Genomic DNA, 21,117 nt, shown 5'->3' on the forward strand with positions numbered 1-21,117 from the left:
TTGCAGTAATATGTAGAGACTTGGTTTGGTTTTAACTGCAAAGATGAATTCTTGCAAGCTTCACAATATGGGCACACACTGGTGAAATAACAATGCAGACTGGAGTTGATCTTGATACAGTTTTATTTGTGTCTTGAGAGATTTGTCCAGCATGAGACCTTTGACTTAGCCTCTCTCCTGTGGAAATCCCAGGGGTGTGGAAGCTGCAGATAAGCCAGGCTTCTGCCCCGCTGTCAGCTTGCCCTCTGCCGTCATACATTCCCTGCGTGCTGATGGCATCAGCATTAGAGCCATTTATGAAATCTGTTTAGCTAGAGCTAATAGAGCATAATTGCTGGAAGTATTCGTCTTGATGGATTTGTTCTTTAGAAGGCTTAAATTCAGATAATTTGTTTATTTTCCTAACAATTTTTTCATAATTTATTCCTCCTGTTCTTAGACATTTTTTTAAAAGTATTTGAGAAATTTTTGAATGCCAAAAGCAAATAAAAATTTCACCTTCACTCATTTCTGGCTTGTGTACTCTTTTTTCTTTATTTCATTTTCGTTCATTCCTCCTTTCTTTTTCTTTTCTTTCCTGCCCCTGTCCTTCCTTTCTTCTTGTCCTTCGTCCCCTTTCTTACTTTTCTCCCCCTTATATGTATATATTACATTTCGAGGGTTTTTTTACTACTCATTAAAGGTTTGTTCCCATAATATCATCTCTTCTGTACCTTCACACAGGCACCCTTCCTCTGATAAACACTGTTTTAGTGTCCGTGAATTTTACTGTTTTCATGTATGCAATATAATTTAGTTCTTATCTCTCTCTGAATTAGCTCATTCCATGGGTCCATCTGTGTTACTGTGTGTTGCAAAATGTCTTTTCTTGTGGCTGAGTAATAATAATCCCTGATTGGGGTGTGTGTGTGTGTGTGTGTGTGTGTGTGTGTGTGTGTGTGTGTGTGTGTGTGTCCTCTACTGTTCATTTGCTGATAAGATCGCAGGCAGCTTCTGGTATCTTGGCTAATGTGAATGGTGCTCCAGCAACCATGAGAATGCATGCATCTTTTCAGTATCCTGCCTTCATTTCCTTTGTGCCTATTCTCAGAAGCAGAAATGCTGGGTCATACAAATAGGTCAGAGTAGATCTATTTTAAGATTTTTGGCTTTTGTTTTTTTAAGGAATTCCAGATTGTTGAGGTTTTTCTGGTAGTGGACAACTCCGTTTATATTCCTACCAACAGTGCAAAAGATTCCTTTCTTTCTCTTTTCTTTTTTGCTAGTTTCTCTTTTCCTTTTAATTTCTTAGCGCTCAAGCTGTCTTGCCTCTTTCAAAAATACAAAACTCACATTTAAATAGACCTTTGTGTCTAACGTTTTTATTTTCATATATTATGCACAAGTTGCATGTTGTTCATTTAACCACATCTCTCCCCCTCGCACCCCCTTTTTGTTGCCATGCTGAGATGAAGCCCAGGGCTAATGCAGCAGGGCAAGATGTTCTGTTGCCAAGCAGCATCTCCGGTCTTTAATCACATCTCTTTAACTTATTTTCTTCATGTATCCGTAAGTTAAGTAATGTACCCAGGTAATAATTTCATTTTTTGCTCTTGGATTTAAAAAAATAAAAGAAGTTGTACAGTTTTCTATTTTTGCTCCTTATTTACTGGGTAGAAAAAAATCTTTTTAAGCACTTAAAAAGACAGTTTTGTCTTCCTGAATTATAAAAGTGCACATTCTTATCAACTGTGGTTTATTTTTTATTAGTAATACTATCATTCTAGTCAGTTGAAATATAGACAAGGGCCGGGGGCAGGGTGTGCAGCGGACTGGAGCTCATGCTTTGCGTTGGGGAGAACCAAGTTCAACCTCCAACACCGTGTGCCCTTCCCACAGCACCGCTGGGAGCTACTCAAGAGACCCTGGCTGGGATCAGCTCCTGCACCGCCAAGGGTAACACAGACCTGCAAACCCAAAATAACTGCAGACTCGTTTATGAGTGGGTTCACAGACGCTGCTATGGACTGGTCAAGCATTCTCACAGCACTGTATTTGTATATGTGTCCTGCAGCCTTTGATTTATGCCTTATCTTCCAGCACTTCCTGTATTCTTTGCAGTATTAATTGTCTATTATTGCTTTCCATGTCATTTTCCTTGAAGAAAGGAGCTTTGGGACAGCAAAGTATTCAAATGTGGAAAGTAAAAGCCTATTGAAAGCTGGAGAGAACTGTAAAATAGTGAGCTTGGAGTGCCATAGAGATAGAACGAGTGTAATGGTGGCTGACCCCAGTTTGATTCGTGGCTCTACATCTGGTCCCCTGAGCACAGAGCCAGGAATGGAAGCAGGTGTGGTCCCTGCTCTCAGCCTTTACATTTTCTGCTTATTCTTTACAAAGTGAAGCATGTCTGTTAGTAAGTGCATGCATACGCGAGCGCGCACGCGCGCACACACACACACACACACACACACACACACACACACACACACACACACATTAGATCTGTCTTAAATAGGATAGTTAGGGGCCAAACTAAAGTGGGCAGCGCATTTGCCTTACACACAGTTGACCAGCATTCAATCTCCGGCATCCCATATGGTCCCCCTAGCAACGAGCAACGCCAGGAGTAAATACTGAGTGCAGAGCTAGGAGTAACCCCTGTGCATTGCCTCGTGTGACCAAATAAATAGGATAGTTATTTATTGACAATGATTTGTTATCTAGATACTCTCTAGGCATAGGCTTTTTTAAGGTAAATTTTGCTAATGTTTTTAGACTTATGTTAACTGCTTCTATGAGCAGATTACTTAGCCAGTGGCCTGTTGACTTCAAGAATCAGCCAGTTGAGACTATCATTTGGAACTTTTCTCATGGTTCCTGTTTTCCATGCATATAGAATTTTGTGCTATATCTTAATTGTTGCTTTGCAGTGGTCATGGTTGTCGAAATGGCCAGTTTAGATGAGCAGAGTTAGAAAAAAAATTAAGCACATTAAGTTGAGCAGAACAAAATTCAAACCTATTTATTCTCTACACTGTGTTAAACTGAGATACATGATCTACTATGTCAGGTGTGATCTATTATTTTTTAATTTAATGCATTTGAATGACATGGTATTGGATTTGTCTAGAGGGATTATATATTTTCCTTCTTCAGCATAAAAAATGTTATGTGTCTTTTACTAAAAAAAAAAAATGACATTTTACCTAGTAGTCAGGAGAAATTAAACGTAGACATCACCTTCAAAACCTTGATATGCCACTACTTGGAATGATGGTAGGTGCTCTTCAGTGCAATTGGTTTGGTCTCTGATGAACACTGAAGAACTCCCAGTTGTAGGGTCACACCCCACAGGGCTGGGGATAGAAAACCTGGGTCACTTTCTGCACTGGGGATCACAGTGGTGGGACTCAAACTCAGGGCCTTCCCCTTACTAGGCATGAGTCCAGCCTCTAAAGCCACATCCTGGCCCCTGGAACTCTGCTGTCTGAATTTACCTTTGCCCTCCCTTTCCAGTCCCTTCAGGTCACTCAGGTCATGTGCAGAGTTTGCCCACTGTGTCATGGGAAGTCACACACTCAGGCAGTGGGCCTGCTGCCACACGCCAGTGGCACTCTTGCTTGATGCCCTGCGGTGCCAGGGGTAGAACTCACCTCATGCGTGCTCACCTCACCCGTGAGCTACATCCCACAGTCCAGATCCAACTTTTACAAAACTTTTCTCTTATTCATGTTATCAAAACAAATATGAAAAATTAAAATACTACACAGGTAAAACCACTGTTCATCCACTCTTTTCTTTTTCCGTTTAGAAATCTTAATTTGGATTTCCCCCTAAATGTGTTGTGTTTCTGTTGAAGAAAAGCTGAAATTTTGCTTTCATATCTTTTATTGTCACTGACCAAAAGTGTGTTCATTGAATTAGCCACCTTGCCGTTGTCAGGATTTCAAACTTGAATGTGGGTACAATTAAAACTAGGCTCAGAAAAAAGCATTTTATTTGGATTTTGGGTGCTCAGGTATTACTGAAGTGATAGTTTTAGTTCGGTGATTGGAGGTGAAGGTAAATCATAGAGCCAGTCTGCAGAGCCTAACTCGTATCAGTGGGGATCAAACCTCAAGAGAACCAAAGCACCAGACTGAGAGTGAAAAGGGTCAGGTGCTTGCCTTGCATGTGACCGACCTGGTTTCAATCCCCAACACCCCACAGGGTCTCCTGAGCACTACCAGAAGTGATCCCTGAGTGCAGTGTCAGGAGTAAGCCCAGATTTTACAAAGTTGTTCATGTTTGGATTTCAGTCATACAGTGTTCCGACACCCGTCCCTTCACCAGTGTACATTCCCCACCCGTGTCCCCAATTTCCCTCTCACCTCCCATTCCTCAGCCTGCCGCTAGGGTGGGGACTTTCCTTCTCTCCCTCTCCCTCTCCCTTTCCCTCTCCCTCTCCCTCTCCCTCTCCCTCTCCCTTTCCCTCTCCCTCTCCCTCTCCCTCTCCCTCCCCCTCTCCCTCTCCCCCTCTCCCTCTCCCTCTCCCTCTCCCTCTCTCCCTCTCTCTCCCTCTCTCCCCTTCTCTCCCTCTCCCTCTCCCTCTCCCTCTCCCTCTCTCCCTCTCCCTCTCTCCCTCTCCCTCTCCCTCTCTCTCTCCCTGTCTGTCTCTCTCTCCCTCTCTCTCCACCCCCTTCTCCCTCCCTCCTTCCCCTCTACTCTTTTCTCTCTCCCTCCCTCCCTCCCTCCTCTCCTCTCTCCCACTCGCTCTCCTCCCTCCCTGCTATGTGTGCCCCAACCAGGCGGGAGCACTCACTTTTTATGTCCAGAGCTCTGGCTTTGCTCCTCAGCACCATGTGGCTATCCACCCCCCAGTTTCCAGGCACGGAGCTGAGAGTAGCCCCTGGACACCACCAAGTGTGGCCCCCCAGAAAAGAAAAGAAAATCAAAGCATATGTAAGGTCACAACCAATCCTTGTTATTATGCCATGAAAGCTTTGGGATTTGTGATCAAAGCAATGAGTTTATCCTGGAGGGTGGCATAACCCTGGGTTGAACCTTTCAGATTTTTATTTTAGGAAATGATATACTGCCTTTTGACCGTATTACCTGCCTCTTAGCTCCAACTGCCTGATTCGGTGATAGGAATTAAAATTATTATCAGCAATACAGAAGAAAATGCAAATTGTAAATATCTCTGTCTTCTGTCAGAGTTGTTTACTTATCATTTTATACTGATGTTTTAAAGACATGCTGAACATATGTTTTTTATCCAGAGCTGAATGTTCTTTTCTGATGAATATAAAACATACTTTGCTCTGTAAATGTCCATCTCAAAGTATTAAAAAAGACATAATCTTTGACTTCGTTACTAAATTTCATCTGTCAAAGGAGATTATTTTGAGTTGTAATGTTTGGTAGTATATCAAGGCATGATTTTTTAGTATGATTGCTTTAGAGTCAAAATGAACTTCTATAATAGAACTTAGATGTCACTATCATCCAGAGTAAAATTTAGACACTCTCTATATTTAAAGCCACTAATTTTGAGGGGTTACTTGTTGACTTATCTCATCTGAATTCATCATGTTTATTTTATATTCAGAGGGTATTCAGCTCCTATCAACTATTGGTTTATGCAGATTTCTTTATGAGGTTGTTTTATGTATATATGTAAATGTGTGAATATAGGTGCAATGGTTACATATGTATGTATACAAAATGTTGTGGGGCAAATCAAACCTAGCGATGCTCAAGGATGGACTCCTGGTTAGATGCTCAGGTCTCACTGTTGGGGTCGGCAGTGCCCAGGGAACCTTGGGGTGCCAGGACCCAAATTCTAACTGGGGGCTCCAACATGCAGGTCATACCCTCCAACCCACCGAGCTGTCTACCAGCCTGAGATTGCAGTATCTATTCAATATATAATACAATCCTTAATTTAAATGTAATTTAAATATAATACGATCCTTGATTTCTCTGTGGTGTCCTTTTTATTAACCGTAGATAATGCGTATAATAGAAAATCACTAAATTACATATCTCGAGCTTCCCAGAGTCTGAGCCCACCCAGATCTTACACCTGGTGGCCATCCTCTCCCAGGTGGAGGTAGTCCTCTGAAGCAATTTGGCAGATCTTCCCTGATCATTGGAAACAAATAATGTATGTCTTTCCTGCTCTGTAGTGTTTCTGAAAGTATCATTTTTATCAAAGCTCTTAGCATCTCTGCTTATTTATCTTGGAAGTTATTTTTTAATTTTTATTGTAGTTTAAATAACCACATTACAGTACTGTTAGGGTTTTTGGTTTTGACACCCAACGTTACTGCACCTTCACCACGACTGCCTTTAAGTCATTTCTGGTTTGGCTCCTCCTTTCCCCACCCTGTTTCTTCTCAGTGTTCTGTTGTGTTTGAGTTTAAATATCATTTAAAAATTATCCATTCAACGGATTTTTAGTGGATGGCTGCTGTATGCCACACGTGTGTCTTGGCAATGGGGTATAATAGTGAATAAGACGTGTCAGTCTCTGGGGCTGGAGTGATGGCACAGCGGGTAGGGTGTTTGCCTTGCACTCGGCCGACCTGGGTTCGATTCCCAACATCCCATATAGTCCCCTGCACACCGCCAGGAGTAATTCCTGAGTGCATGAGCCAGGAGTAAACCCTGTGCATTGCCGGGTGTGACCCAAAAAGCCCCACGCCCCCCCAAGAAAGGACATGTCAGTCTCTGGGGAGCCTTTAGAGGAAGAACACATAGGCTATTTAACAATATATATTTGACATGTATTATTTAGGAGGATATAGAGTATTATTTTCTTCTCTGTAAAGATTCTTCTGACCACCCCATCTTTTAGATAGCATTTTCTCTTGATTATTTGGAATGTCTTTTGTTTCTGCCTAGTGGAGGTATCCACCAAAAATAATTTAAAATGAACCAAGTAAATTTCTAACAAATAAACGAGTTCTTTAACTTATTTAGTAACATAGATCTGTGATCTAATAGGGAAAAATTTTCTCTCCTCTCCTCTCCTCTCCTCTCCTCTCCTCTCCTCTCCTCTCCTCTCCTCTCCTCTCCTCTCCTCTCCTCTCCTCTCCTCTCCTCTCCTCTCCTCTCCTCTCCTCTCCTCTCCTCTCCTCTCCTCTCCTCATTACTTTAAAGAGTAAAAAGAATAAATTTTTTTCATAGTAACAATGTTATGTCAACCTTTGCATCTACCTGTCTTAAATCAAATAAGTGAAGAGCTTCTTGTGAGTTTTATTCTTCTATTTAAATAATACACTATGTCTCTGCCCATATTGAATTCTTCCTGCCACTTTATTTTCTAGAAATAATGATCAATAGATATACTAATAAATTTATTATTAAACTGCATATAAACTTGTAAGCACCAATAAAAGTGGATAATTCATATATCCCAATTTGAACTCAAGTCTTCATATTGCTCGTGGGAATGCATTCACAGTGGTTAGGGGTTTGGGCAGGATGCTCTTTTCCCCACCTCTGAGTGAGCATCCGTGGTACGCAGTACCTAGAAAATCAGCCCACACGTCTCCAATCCATCTTAGTCACATTGTCATTATCTCAGACACCTGGTCTCTTGGATGCTTGGTATAATCTTAGGATTATCCAAGCTTGGGTAAAGAAATACAGATGACAAAGCCCTGGTGCCAAGGGACTTGCTTCCCCAAATGGACCACCATAAGGTTGCCAAGTGCGGTTGGTAGACTGTTCTCTGTTTATGGAAGAACAGGAGCAGAAATCCAGCCTGAGCTCCCAGTCACCCAAAAGAGTTGCCTCTCCTCACTCAGACAGAGGCAGTCTATAGAAAGTAGGAACAGAGACTCCCCAGGCCTTCCTGGGGTCCAGCCCGCTTCTTTCTCTCCTTCGTCCCCTTCCTTCCTTGGCTTTTTTGTCTCTGGGGCTGGAAAGTGGCTTGAAAGGGTGGGAGGGAAATTGGGTGTTGGAAAATAACACTGGTGGAGGGATGGGTATCGGAACATTGTATGACTGAAACACGATCATGAGCAATTTTGTAATGCTCTGTCACACGGTAATTCAATAAAAATGTAAAAAAATTTTTTTTCAAAAGAATAAAAAAGAGAACTTTCAAAGGTTCTAGTTCTAGAACATTACAAGATCCATTCTTTTTGCCTCGGATGTTCTCTCAGAAAAAGAGAATTTGTTCAAGACACACCTCAGCTCAGCACTCTGCAAAAGTTCTGGGTGTGCCTGGTCTATTTTTTTTTATTTAATTTTCATAAAGTTGTTCACAGTAATTGATTACATTCAATATATCAACACCAATCCCACCACTGTTATACCTTCCCACCACCATTATTTTCAATTTTGAATATTGAATTTTTCCACCACCACTCAAGCCTGAATTTGAATTTTAAAATATTTTTATAATGTCCACTTAGTGAATTTTATGTGGTTATCTTTTTAAGGATACTGCAAATGAAATGCTTCTTGACTAAATGAAAATTGATGGGTCATTATCCCCTTCTCAGCATGATTAAAATAGTATGATTAAAATTTTAACCTTGTCTAGTAAGACTTTAAAGTTTGAAATTGTTTTCTTCGTGGTTTAGTTAAGTTGGTTATTTAGGACTGGAATGATAGCACAGCAGGTAAGACGCATGCCACTGACCTTAGTTCAGTCCCTGGCACCCCAGGTTGGCCCCCGCCAGCCCAGCCAGGCGTGACCCCTGAATGCAGAGCACCGCTAGGTGTGCCTCTCTTATTTTCAACTAAATAAATACATGTTTAGTATAAACTTTCAATATTAGACTAACAAAATAGCTTGTTAGTAATATATTTGTTTAAAGTAGACCATAAAAATTGTTTGGTTAACTTAAACCTTTTAAAAGGAGCCAGTGAACAACTTTTCTGTTTTGGACAAATATATTTTTGTCAATATGTTTAACAACCTGAACTAAATGACAGATGTAAAATAACATCTGTAAAAAATGTGCAAAATCAGAAGACTGTACCAGAGGAGAATTCCAAACTATTTTTACAAAAATTGCTTTGAAATGTCCCTTGTGCCATTTTACTTTTGATGCATGCTCTTGGGGGTATAGTTTTCTTTTTTCATGACTACCCTACTTTTCCCCAAATTTGAAAACTGGAGAGAAATAGCCCATTTAGAACTCAACCATAAGGAGCCAGAAGATGGTACAGACGGTCAAGCACTTGCTTTGCAGGCACTGACCCGGGTTCCATAGCCAGGAGCCCTGAGCCCCGCCAGGAGAGATCTCTGAACTCGGGCAGGAAGAAGCCCTGAGCACCACAGGACGTGGCCCCCAGACTCCCTCTAAGCTTCTCCCGCTCCCCACCCCCACCAAACGATAAATAAATAAAAAGGAAGGAGGGGAGGGAGGAAGGAAAATTCAATTTCAGTCTCCCTCAATTCGTAATTGTTTCAAATCAAGTGAGATTGTTAGAAACGGGGCCTCATGACAGACAAAAGCTGTGCAAAATTTTCTAATCCTGAGAAACCCTAGTTGGGGCTAAGGGCAGGAAGGCATTAATTGAAATTAATAAAGTCTTTACCATAAGGATTCTGCTTTACCATAAGGAGGACATAATCTTCCTTTTGTATGTGACCCTGAAGACCTTAGAGTAGTAATATTCCTCTTAAGTCACCTGGAGTGAAAATAAGACATTTTTGTAACTTCTCAAAGTGGAATATGTTGAATGTGCAACCAGCAGACTAATAAAGTTATTAATTTATTTTATTCCTATTTGGGTAAATAATATTACAGCATAAAATTCTCTCCTGTCCAGTTAATGATATTATGTAATAAGTACTACTGGGGCCAGTAAGATAGTATAGCAGGCAAGGAACCTTGCATGCTGCTGGCCCAGTTTGATCCCTGGCACTACATAATGGTCCCCCAAACCCACCAGGAGAGATTCCTGAGCACAGAGCCAGGAGTTTGTCCTGAGCACCAACAGGTGTGGCCCCCAAACCACAACATGATGACTAGTTATTATATGTACATATACACACATATGTATACTCATACATATATATGTATATATAATATAAATTTAGAACAGCCAGTTCTTATGATGAAATAATGGATATTTTCTGTTTAATTTTTTAAAAATCACTTTATAAATTATTATATTCATGTATAATCATTTGTAGCTTGTATTTTAAATTTTAGTTCTGTGAAGTAGTAGATGGCTCAAAGGGCCAAAGCACATGCCGGGCAAGTACAGGGCCCAAGTTCAGTCCCCTGCACTGCACGGCTTCCTGAGCACCCTGGGAGCCCATAATAAACAGTAAAACAAGATAGTCAGCAGGTGCTTATTGTACTGGTAGGACTCACGTTTATTCAGTGATAAGGACAGCCTTTAGAGTAAACCGAGTTTAATCAAAATACCAAATTTATCATAAATCAACTGTATAACCTTCAGAAAATTCTTCTTGAGCCTTAGTGTCTTTTTATTTGTTTCTGGACTGTGCTCAGTGCTTACTTCAGACTCTGTGCTCAGGAATCACTCCTGGCAGTGCTCAGGGGACCTTACGGGGAGCTGGGGCGACTCTGCATTAGCCTCATGCAGGCAAGTGCCCTACCTGCTGTACTGTCTCTTCAGCTCCTGTTCATTCTTAAGTGGGAGCCTCTCCTCTCCATCTCTGCCGCCATGTAGGGCCCCAGGCGACCCTTCTGGTGACCAAAGGCCTGCGGAGGCCAGAGCTTTAGTGCTGGTCTCCACTCCTGTGGGTGCGAGGGATCAGGCGCAGGCCTTCATGAACATAAAGCGCGTACTCTACCCCTCTGAGGGGACTCCCTGCCCCCTTAGTTCATTTTTTAAATGGAGTTGACCGTACCTGGTAAAGCTATTGAGGAAATTCAATTCTGTTTATTTTTAGTATCTGACTCATCTGAAATAAATGTTAGTTTATACAGATTGGTCTAACTTCTTATTGCATGAAATAGTGTACTTATATTTCCCTCTTTTGTTAGTTTGATACTGCATCATTTTTAAACACGAGGAGTTTTTTTGTTTTGTTTTGTATAAAAACTACCATTTTACTGATGTTGTCTACAACAAAAATTTTTTTTTCATTTGCTCAGTAACAAAACTTTTCTTAAGCCTAATGATCAGGTGGTTGTCAGGCATTTGGGAGCTAAGCTCATTTCTGCTCTTAGTTAATTATTATAATTGTCCACAATGGATGTACAATTTAAAGTCAGCAACATTTCACATGGATGATGAGGTGATAATAGCTTAATTCTTGCTGAATCTTTTTTTCCTTTGCTCTGGCGAGTTCATACTGACCTTGTCCAGAATCTGATGACCTCCCTATTTTACTCAACTGTTTGGAAAGCCAGGCCTGCCGTAGCTGGCCCTGAGGGGGTATCTGAAAGACTACTGAGCCAGTGACCCGTGTCAAGGCTGGATTTCAAGTCTGATCCACAGACTGAAATCGTTATATGTGGGTTTATTATACACAATAGCCTCACTAGCTGCATTTCTCTGTTTATTAAATATCCTATTAAAGTATATTTAAATGTTTTTTTAAAAAAGCTACATATTTTAACTCATCTTGTAAATTAATTATAAATTTTTATTTTTTATCAATTTGTGACTTTAAGCTTTGAATGGTTTGAAATGTGGGCAGAATATTTGGTTAAACTATGCCTAAATTAGCAACTCTTTGGTTGGTAAAAGAACCAAGAATAGTGGCATTTTGATACTTATAGAGATATTTTATGGGCAATATTCACTTTCCTCATTTAAAAAACATTATTTAAACTATAACTGTAACATCTTACAGTTATAGTTTATTTCATGCCAAACTCAAATGTTGGTGTTTGAAGTTATCTGACTTTTCATGGGGAAAAAAAGCGTACAACCACTCCAGAGGATAATATTTTAATTTTGTTTAATAAGATTTGTCTACTTTGCTAGAAATTTTGTGATGCAATTATAATATGCAAAGAAAATAACCTATGCTAATTTTCTCTTCTGTTCAATAGGAAATGATTGGACCTATTTATGAGTAACTGGTTATAAATTATTATAAATTCCACTATTTATAATACGATGTCTTTTATTTTTATATAGGAGTTGATCCCTGAATTTTATTATCTCCCTGAGATGTTTGTCAACTTCAATAATTACAATCTTGGAGTGATGGATGATGGGACAGTGGTATCTGATGTTGAACTTCCTCCTTGGGCCAAAACCTCAGAAGAATTTGTTCGCATAAACAGACTGGTAAGATAGTCATCATCTATTCTGTCACAAGTCCTTTCTCAAAGTATCTTTCATGTATTGATAGGATCATTAACCCTTGATTTTTCTGGCCAGAACTGTGATTTTGGGAAAACTCAAAGTGGCTCCATGGCTCTTGAATTATCTAGGAAGCTGTGTGCAATTTTATTGACCTAACAACACAATGGTGTCTTTTATTCTCTGCTGAGTTCAGGTACTTCTGTTTGCACCTGATCACTAAGAATTAATTATAAGCAAAAGTGAAAAGTAAAACCAGAGTTCTGTGCTTTTTTTTCGACTTGGATTTTGTGTATAAGGGAAAGAAATATAATTATCTGTTCTTGGATGAAAGGTCACTGAACTTCTGTAATGGAGACAAAATCTCAAATCATATCTTCTGTCTTTTGGAATAAACCTTCATGGAATATTTGGAATATGAAAGCTTCAAAGCACGGGATTTGCTGTGCTCACTCATAACAACCCTTCAGAATCTTCTGCAGTGGACTTTCGTGTCCTGTGAAGCAGATGTCAGACATCCAGGCTGGATGCTGCCTATAGCTGTGTATTCTTCTCCAGGGACACAAGCAAGTCAGTGGAAAATACAGAACTTTCAGCAATGTTTTGACAATTAGGCATGTTCAATCTAGCCTATTCTGCAGCTTTTTAAAAACTCTCAGTAATTATCTTTTTAAAACATTGTTATTGGGGCATAATTTCCATACATAAAATTCATCTTTCTTAAAAGTGCACAATTCAGTGAATCTTAGTAAATTTATACTATTTTATAACCATTACCACTAACTTTAGGCAATTTACTAGGACTTCCAGTAGCTTCCTTGTACCTGTTTGTAGAAGTCTCTGCTGCCCCTCCTATCCCTCCCAGGAAACCCCAGAATCATCTCTAGTGTTCTGTTGGTTTGTCTGTCTGCCATGGCAGGGATCCAGCCCTCAGAGGCACATCCCAGGTCTAGTTTGTAGCCTTTTGGATTTTTTCACTAATTTTTCCCTTAGTTGTGATGTTTCTGAGATTCTTCCTTCTTGTTTCAGGTATTTACAGCTAACTTCTTGGTATCACTGCATAATACCTTGTTACGTAAGGAGAACACATTTTGTTTGTTTACCAGCTGATGAACTGGTATTCACCAAGCTAATAAATTCGGGTTTTCTCTGACGCTAATATTTCTGTGTGGCACCTGATGGGCATCTGTTTTCATTTCTCCTGGATAGATTCTTGGCTGTTTAATTGCTCAGTCAGGAAAGAATATTTTTACTGTACCATTTTAATTTCTTACAACAATATATGAGGTTTCAGTTTTTCCATTCCCATGTCAAAACTTAGTATTGTCAGTATTTTTTTAGTTATTCTACTTGGCTTCTCATTTTCACTTTAATTTTTCTTATGATCACTGGTGTTGTCCAGTTTTTCACAGGCTTCATAAGTAATTTGATTGACTCATTTAAAATATTTTGCTACTTTTAAATTCAGTTGTCTTTGTGCTATTCAATTATAAATTGAAAGTTTATCCCTGAAAGTTTATCGAACATATATTTTACAACTATTTTTCTCCTACATGTGATTTAGCCTTTGATTTTTTTTTTTTTAGTTCATTTTATTTTTGTTTCGAGGGGCACACCTGCCTACCTGGCAGCACTCAGGGCTTAGTCCTGGATCTGTACTTGGGGATTATTCCTGGCAGACATGGGGGACCGTATGTGGGCTGGGGATGGGGGGGGGGTGCAAGGCAGGCTTAATGCTGTCCTTTCTCTCCAGATCCTAGGACTATATTTTTAAGGAAAAAAGTTAAAACCATGTTTTAATTATTTTATCACTGAAATGCTTTAGCTCACATAGGGCCTGAAGGGATCAACCCTCTGTTACTGATCACCATGTTTAATATTCTTAGAATTGCAGTGGAGTTTGTTCATACGATTGCTTGACTGTGAGGGCCATCAGAACATTGGGATACATATTTTCAGCAGTATTTTGGCAATTAGGCACATTTATTCCATGAATTGAAGTGAGCCACTATCCTGACAGTCCCACTTGTCTCGGTTTCCCCTCCTGAAGAGCGGGTCTGTTAGGGGCAGGCTTTCCTGGGGCACCAGGTAAAAGCAGGTGACAGTACCAGAGGCTCTCACATCTGGTTTTGCCTGCCTGGGTTCTAAACTTCAGTGTCAGTGTGAAAACACAATATGTACAAAATAGTCTTTTGCGGGGGGTTGAAGATATAGTGGGTAAAGTGCTTGCCTTGAATGCAGCCAACCTACATTCGATCCCCGCCCTCCCATATGGTTCCCTGAGCACCACCGGGAGAAATTCTTGAGTGTAGAACCAGAAGTGACTCCTGAGCTTGCCAGGTGTGGCCCAAAAAAAGCAAGAACACAATAATCTTTTATAGTATTGTCAGGACACCTATTATAATTTGTTGTTAGGCTTATTGAACATTTGTGCCAATGATTCTTCTTCTTCCTAGAAATCTTACAGATGTCTTAGCTTGCATCTTAACAAAGCAGTATAAAAATCCACTACAAGTGAATTCACAATTAGGAAAGGGACTTGATTTTATTTACCTGTGTTTTTACAAAGAATTTAGCAACTCATTCATTCTTTTAAAAAACTGTTTGATGCACCCTGTGATGAAGAGTGCTTTCCTACAGCATAGTCTGTGTTGATTGATTGATAATTTCCTGATAACTTTCTAAAAATGACGAAATTTTAATACAGCATTTATGTGTACGTTAGCATATTATCACGTAGGTTTTTCTTCCCCCTCTTTTTTGGTAAACCATTCAGGTCCACGGATTTTATGCAACGATTGTAGCTCATGAAATGCATACTACTTTGATCTGTGACCTTTTTGTGGTGCTAATCGGGTTCCTGATATCATTATACCTTACTCATTAATCATATTTCCTGCAGCCCGTCAGGCAGCCAGACAGCACAAGTCCTTGCTTCCAGCCCTCTGTTGGCAGGTTTCTGCTTTTCCAGATTATTACAGACGATATTTTTGGCTTCCCATAGCCAGAGCTACATCAAGCTGTGTGTTACAATTAAAGTCAGATGGTCCTCAGGTTGAACAGGGAGATAGTGTTGCAGCTGTCTCTTTCCCTGGAACAAACCAGCACCAAGAACAGATGATCTATAGGACAGTGAATAATAACAGATTGTACAGTACTCTGTTGGTAGCAGGGAGCACAGAATTCATTAACTGACACACTCATTCTAAGATACCCAACTTATCTTTTCTAAGTGTTTGGTTCTGCAGATATTAATTCAGAGTGGTAGGATATTTTTGGAACATGATTTTGATAGAGGGTCAGTTATGTTGCATTTGTTATTTGTGTTAAAGCACCATAACTATTTGTCTTCCCTAGTGTTTGAATCTTCAGAGCTTTCTATAAGCGAAAAGTATCCACGTGTAAGTTGGTAAATTGAAGTGCTAATGTATAGAAGATAATATGGTGTGTATTTTAGAAAGAAAACCCACCCAAATTGGGTTCTTCTTAGGTAAATAAATTATATTTTCCTTGTTCCTTACAGTTGGAGTCAGGATAAAACTAAAGCATTCATAACTACATCACAGAGATTGGTCTGTTATTTAATATCACCTAGGCCAGGAAAAACTGATTTTATTTCAGTTACTGCTTTCAACATATTAATGATAAACAGACTTCCAAATAATATGTGAGTTTCCATTCAAACTGCTCATCTCTTATGATCAGCGTCAATTAAGAACCTCAGTTTTATTGTTTCATATTAGCCATAAGTTGAATAAGAGACAAAAAAGAACCCTACTTAGCAGTAATGATTGGCCTACTTAGAAAAGTTGGTGAAGTGGGACTTTTATTATCTGAAGAATGTACTATTTCTTCAAATTATGATGAGAACAACCCATTCATTTGACAGGTAGTTAGTTTCGAAGTGCTTGAATAGGGCACTGTTAAATAGTTGGAGGTTCCTGTTGATGACTGTCCTAAGGTTGCCCTTAGAAGCATGTCGGCTTTTCATGTCTCTTCTGGAGCTTTCTTCTATTTGTTTTTAATTGAATCACTGTGTCATATATAGTTACAAAGTTGCTCCTGATTGAGTTTCTGTCCTTTTGTGTTCCAACTTTTTTTTATTTACTTTTTAAATTTAATTTTTGTATTTTTAAAATTTAATTATTTAATAATGATGATATGAATAGTCACTTCCTTAGAAAAAGCTAGAGAAATAACACAACTGTTTTCTCCTTTCCAGACAGTATTCTAATTAGAAGTAATATATTAGTATATTTTGAGATTAAAAATTTTAATTTTATATTTTGTCTCTTGACTAGCTTTGTTGTTTTCCTATCTGTTGCTAAAATTTAAGTACATTTTAAACAAACCTTTATAAACCTTCTGTCTCTGAATGAGTGAATAAGGTCAGTCTTTTCTAACTTTTCCTCTGAGTGAAAAATGAAAGTTCTCGGGCGCTGATAACATAGTTGAGACTAAGAAAATCAGGTCCCTGATGAAAAGATGCTATCTGCATATCTAGCAAGGTTTTAAACAGCTATTTTTTCAGTGGTATAGCTATTTGATTATTCTAATGGCATGTTAGTATCACTTTTTTTTCCTTTTTGGGTCACACCCGGTGATGCACAGGGGTTACTCCTGGCTCTGCACTCAGGAATTACCCCTGGCGGTGCTCAGGGGACCATATAGGATGCTGGGAATTGAACCCGGGTCAGCCACGTGCAAGGCAAACGCCCTCCCCGCTGTGCTATTGCTCCAGCCCCTAGTGGCATGTTATTCTCTGCTAAATTACAGCATTCAGAAGCACTGTAGGGTTGAGAGGACCAGTTGAGGTTTGAAAAGGGTTAGTTTTGTTGTTGGTTTTTCTTTTTTCCAATGTTATTCACATCCTTGCTTCCATTTTTTGAGAGAATTGAAATTTTATTTTTTCTAATTTCTTAAGCTATCTGACCTGGCAACATTCATTTTTGTGAGTGCGGGGAATAGAAACACAAGACTTTAAGATGCAGTTTCATCTTGTTCCTTTTCCAGCTGCTTTCTGCTTTCTGCATTGATAATGATGAGGGCAAGGATGTAAATAGCCCTGATGGTTGCATATCTTATTAGTGTTCTCAGCTATGGACGTATTTCCCCCTCTCCCTCCCAGGCCCCTGCGGTGGTCACATCTAAATCCTTAGGGCGTTTGGGCAGATTTGTATCAAGTTTTGTTACGGTGCAGTTGGCTAGAATAGCCCGCTCCCTGGGAACGGGAATAAAGTAGCACACCAGGCCCAGGCACTTATTCATAGCTCACTAGCGGTTAGTAGCGACCTCTGGGCTGTGGGGCCGGACAGATGGTACAGAATTTAAGGCTCTTGCACCCTGCTGCAGCCTCGAAGCTGGTTCAGATGCCACCCCGCACCCTCTCCCACAGGCCTCTCCCGCACCCTCTCCCACAGGCCTCTCCCGCAGCGCCTCTCCCACAGCGGTGCCCTGCCTGCTCCCCAGCCAGAGCGTCTCCAGCAGCAGCTTCTTTCCCTTCCAGGAACCACCGTGCCAACCAGTCGAGATCTGCGGCTCCTGTGTATTACGGACTCTTGCCCCTGTTGTGTGATTGGTCATGCCTGCGGTAGGAACAGGGGTTTAAAACCCAGTCAGGCCGGTTGGTTACATAAAAGGATCAATTGGGCCACTTAGATAATGACCAATCAGCGATGCTCCACAATGATCAACCTGATTGCGGAGATAGTGACCTACCTGGTCAGCCCTGTAATAGCCACTCAGATGCTACATGGAGCGGTGCTGCCTGCTTGCCTCACTTCACTGTGACAGTTTGAGGGAATGTAAAGAGGGTGTCCGTAGCTGGCAGTGCTCCGGAACTGTATTTGGTGCTTGGGGTTAGACCCAGTCAGCCGCCATGCAAGAGCAGTGCCCTACCCTTCTCACTCTCTCTCTGGCCCCTAAAATATTCTATAATGAGATGTATTGTACATTTCACTACCACTTAACCAGAAGACGTGAACTTTAATGTTCTCTAGAATATTCCTGGTTTCTCATGCTTCCTTGCAGTTCTTGAGATATGTGAAGGTTTCAGTTTTTCAGCTCAACTGACCCCCATACAACTGTTATATTTCAGCTTCCCTGGCAGCGGTTCATTTTTGTTTCTTGTGTCAGCTGTCACTTCCCTCTGTTTGGGTTTCTATCTCTTTTTGATCTTCTATATCCCTTTATTCATTCATGCCAGGGTAGAAGCCTGAAGGACAACCACAGAGTTGAGAAGCTTTGTGCTCATTTAACATATTAACATGCATGTTGAAGAGTCCTCCTCATATCCCCCTTATCTACCGAGTGCTGAAAAGGATATTTGAATAGTGTCTAATTGCTCGTTCCTATAGATTTCAGCCTCAAGTGAGACATCTGGAATAATGCAGAACTCCTATTTCTTTCTCTTTTGATGCAGGGACCTATAATAGTGCTTTAAGCTTCTACACCAAAATTTGTGTGCTTCTTCTTAGTCACCATGCTGCCTGTTTATTCGGGCCGAGAAGAACATACGGGGGAAGGAGCATCAGGGTTCCCCATCATTGTATGGGTAACATTGCTATAAATTAAAAGAGAGCTGCGTGATCTTAATTCATGTGGCCGTATTTGTCTGGTGTTTATGCTCTGCTGGAATCTGCAGAAACCAAAGCAACCAAAACAGACACATCTTCTGTCCTCATCAAATGACATGTCATTCCCAGTGGGATCCAATAGCCTCTTTTTAATACACAGATGGAATTCCTGCCAGGAGAACGGGAACATTCTTAGGTAGGATTGGACACCCTCTTTACTTTACACCCTCTTTGGCTGGGACGCTCAGATTCTTACATTCTCTGCCTACCATTTCTAATCTGTTTTCACAGCCCTTCCACTAAGCCCACTGAAGGGTACTGCAGTCCTTAGTACATCCCTAGTTCCTCACTTTACTGAAAATCCACCCAGTGGCCACAATTAGAATGTTGGTCCCAAATTATTATTTGGGATTATATTTATGAATGACCGGTATAATTTATTTCGGAGCAATTTTCATCACTTCTTCAAGTTCTGTACATGCTTTGATAACCCCAAGGGGAAAATAAACGACAGATCTTATTTCGCTTACGGTAACATGGCGCTTCTTCAGGATAGTCTATGTTCTCTCAAAATTCTAAGAAATTCTAGAAAGTCTAAGTTCCCTAGAAAGAAGAGAGAAAGCATTGAACAAGGAGATGCCTCTTGGAGTAGAAGCCGAGTGGGGTCTGGAATCGCACTATCCACTCTCCGCCTTTTTCCGCTTGTGGTTTTGAGTGAGTGTTCGTGGTACTGAGCTGCCGGGTACAGCTGCAAGCTCCGTGTGTGCCAGGAACAGGGCTGTGAGGAAAAGGCAGGCGAAGGTGCTCACATGGAGACAACCCACAGACCCGGGCTTTGCTTACCCAGTTTCCCTCGCGACCATGTTGCCTTTGGGGTTGGTGCTGCAGAGATCCTGCCTGCGTCCCACTCTGCCTGTTGTGGCAGTGGGCCACATCACCTGCAGCGGCCCTGTCTGGAAAGCAGCTCTCGGTTGTGGGCCGCGTTCTGCCTCGGGATCTTCCCCGGCGCGCTCAGCAGCGCTGTGCAGTAAACGCCTGCTTATGCCCGATTGATGTCACATTTGCCAGTTACCGCTGGGAAGCCAGTAAATTTTTTTTGGGGGGTGTGGGCTGTAAACTGGCAAAGTCCCCTTGACCTGGTAGCCAAGAAAATGATCCTGCACCTCTCAAAAAAAGGAAAGAAGAGGGCTTCTTTATGGGTTTCAACATTACTTACGGTCTAGAGTCTGACTGATTGCTTTCTGTGTTTGAGAATTATCACTTAGCAAATGAACTTTCAGGGGATATCAAAGTACTTGCGATGGGAAACTGAGTAACTGAGTAAGGGTAGTGTAACTGCTACATCTCCCTCTCGGCTTTTTCAAATTAGCGTCAGGGTTTCTTCCCCTACATAGTTAGGTCTCCCTGGGCAGAGGAGGGGCGCAGGTCTGTGGGATACCCTCACAGAGCCCACCCCGTCAGCATCCTGCTCCGCGGTGCAGGGCTTGCGTGCTGTCCTCTGCCAGTGTGACGATTTACAAAAAGAAAGAAAATGTGATTGCCCCCGGCTCTCTTTCCAAATGCTTCCTCTGTCTTGCAAATAAAAATTTTTCACAGTAGAAAAATAGAAGACCTGGGGCTGGAGAGCTAGGACAGTAGGGAGGGCACTTGCCTTGCATGCAGCCAACCCAGGTTTCAATCCCTGGCGACCCAGGTGGTCCCCAGAGCGTCACCTGGAGTGATCCCTGATGGCAGAGCCAGAGCAATCCCTGAGCATTGCCTAATCCCTGAAAGCAAATTGAGCAAGCCAACAAAATACAAGAGCAGGCAGCAGCTGATAGTTTTATTTCTGATATCAGGGAATTTAGATGCCCAGATTAGAGGCTCTAAATGGTCAAGTCAGCTCTGCATTGTCCTTGATTTTACACAGTGGAGCCGGGGACTGAACTCGGGAGTTCTCTTGCCCTGTTACACAATGCCAGAAAGGTGGAGGCAAAGCTTCAACATGTTCTTAAAAAAAAAAAAAAATCTTTTGGTTCTAAAACTTGGGGCCAGGGAGCTAGAGCTTAGTGGCCCAGGTTCAATCCTGGCACCAAATGGTCCCTGAGCACTGCTGGAAGTGATTTCCGAGCACTGCCTTGTCTACCCCAAACCAAAACATAATATAGATTTTTTTTTTTATCTTAATGTTTTATGTGGGACTGAGGCAATAGTACAGCAGATGAGGTACTTGCTTTGCACACGGCTAACCTGGGTTTGATCCCTGGCACCATACAGGGTCCCCAGACCCCTCCAGGAGAAAGCCCTGAGCATGCCAGGGCTGCGAGCAACCCCCCTAAGG

At 41.2% G+C, this 21,117-nt stretch overlaps 1 protein-coding gene across 4 annotated transcripts in view; it reads left to right on the forward strand.

Moving 5' to 3' along the window:
- The window catches only part of LRBA (LPS responsive beige-like anchor protein), a 560,234-nt gene that overhangs the window by 421,395 nt on the left and 117,722 nt on the right, over positions 1 to 21,117 (forward strand). For all 4 annotated transcript variants that reach the window (XM_055144432.1, XM_055144433.1, XM_055144431.1 and 1 more), the window contains one exon: positions 12,055 to 12,207. In XM_055144432.1, coding sequence (XP_055000407.1) covers positions 12,055 to 12,207 — 153 coding nt within the window. The remainder of the gene's footprint in view (positions 1 to 12,054; positions 12,208 to 21,117) is intronic.

This window comes from Sorex araneus, chromosome 7 (assembly GCF_027595985.1).
Source record: "Sorex araneus isolate mSorAra2 chromosome 7, mSorAra2.pri, whole genome shotgun sequence".
NCBI lineage: Eukaryota > Metazoa > Chordata > Mammalia > Eulipotyphla > Soricidae > Sorex > Sorex araneus.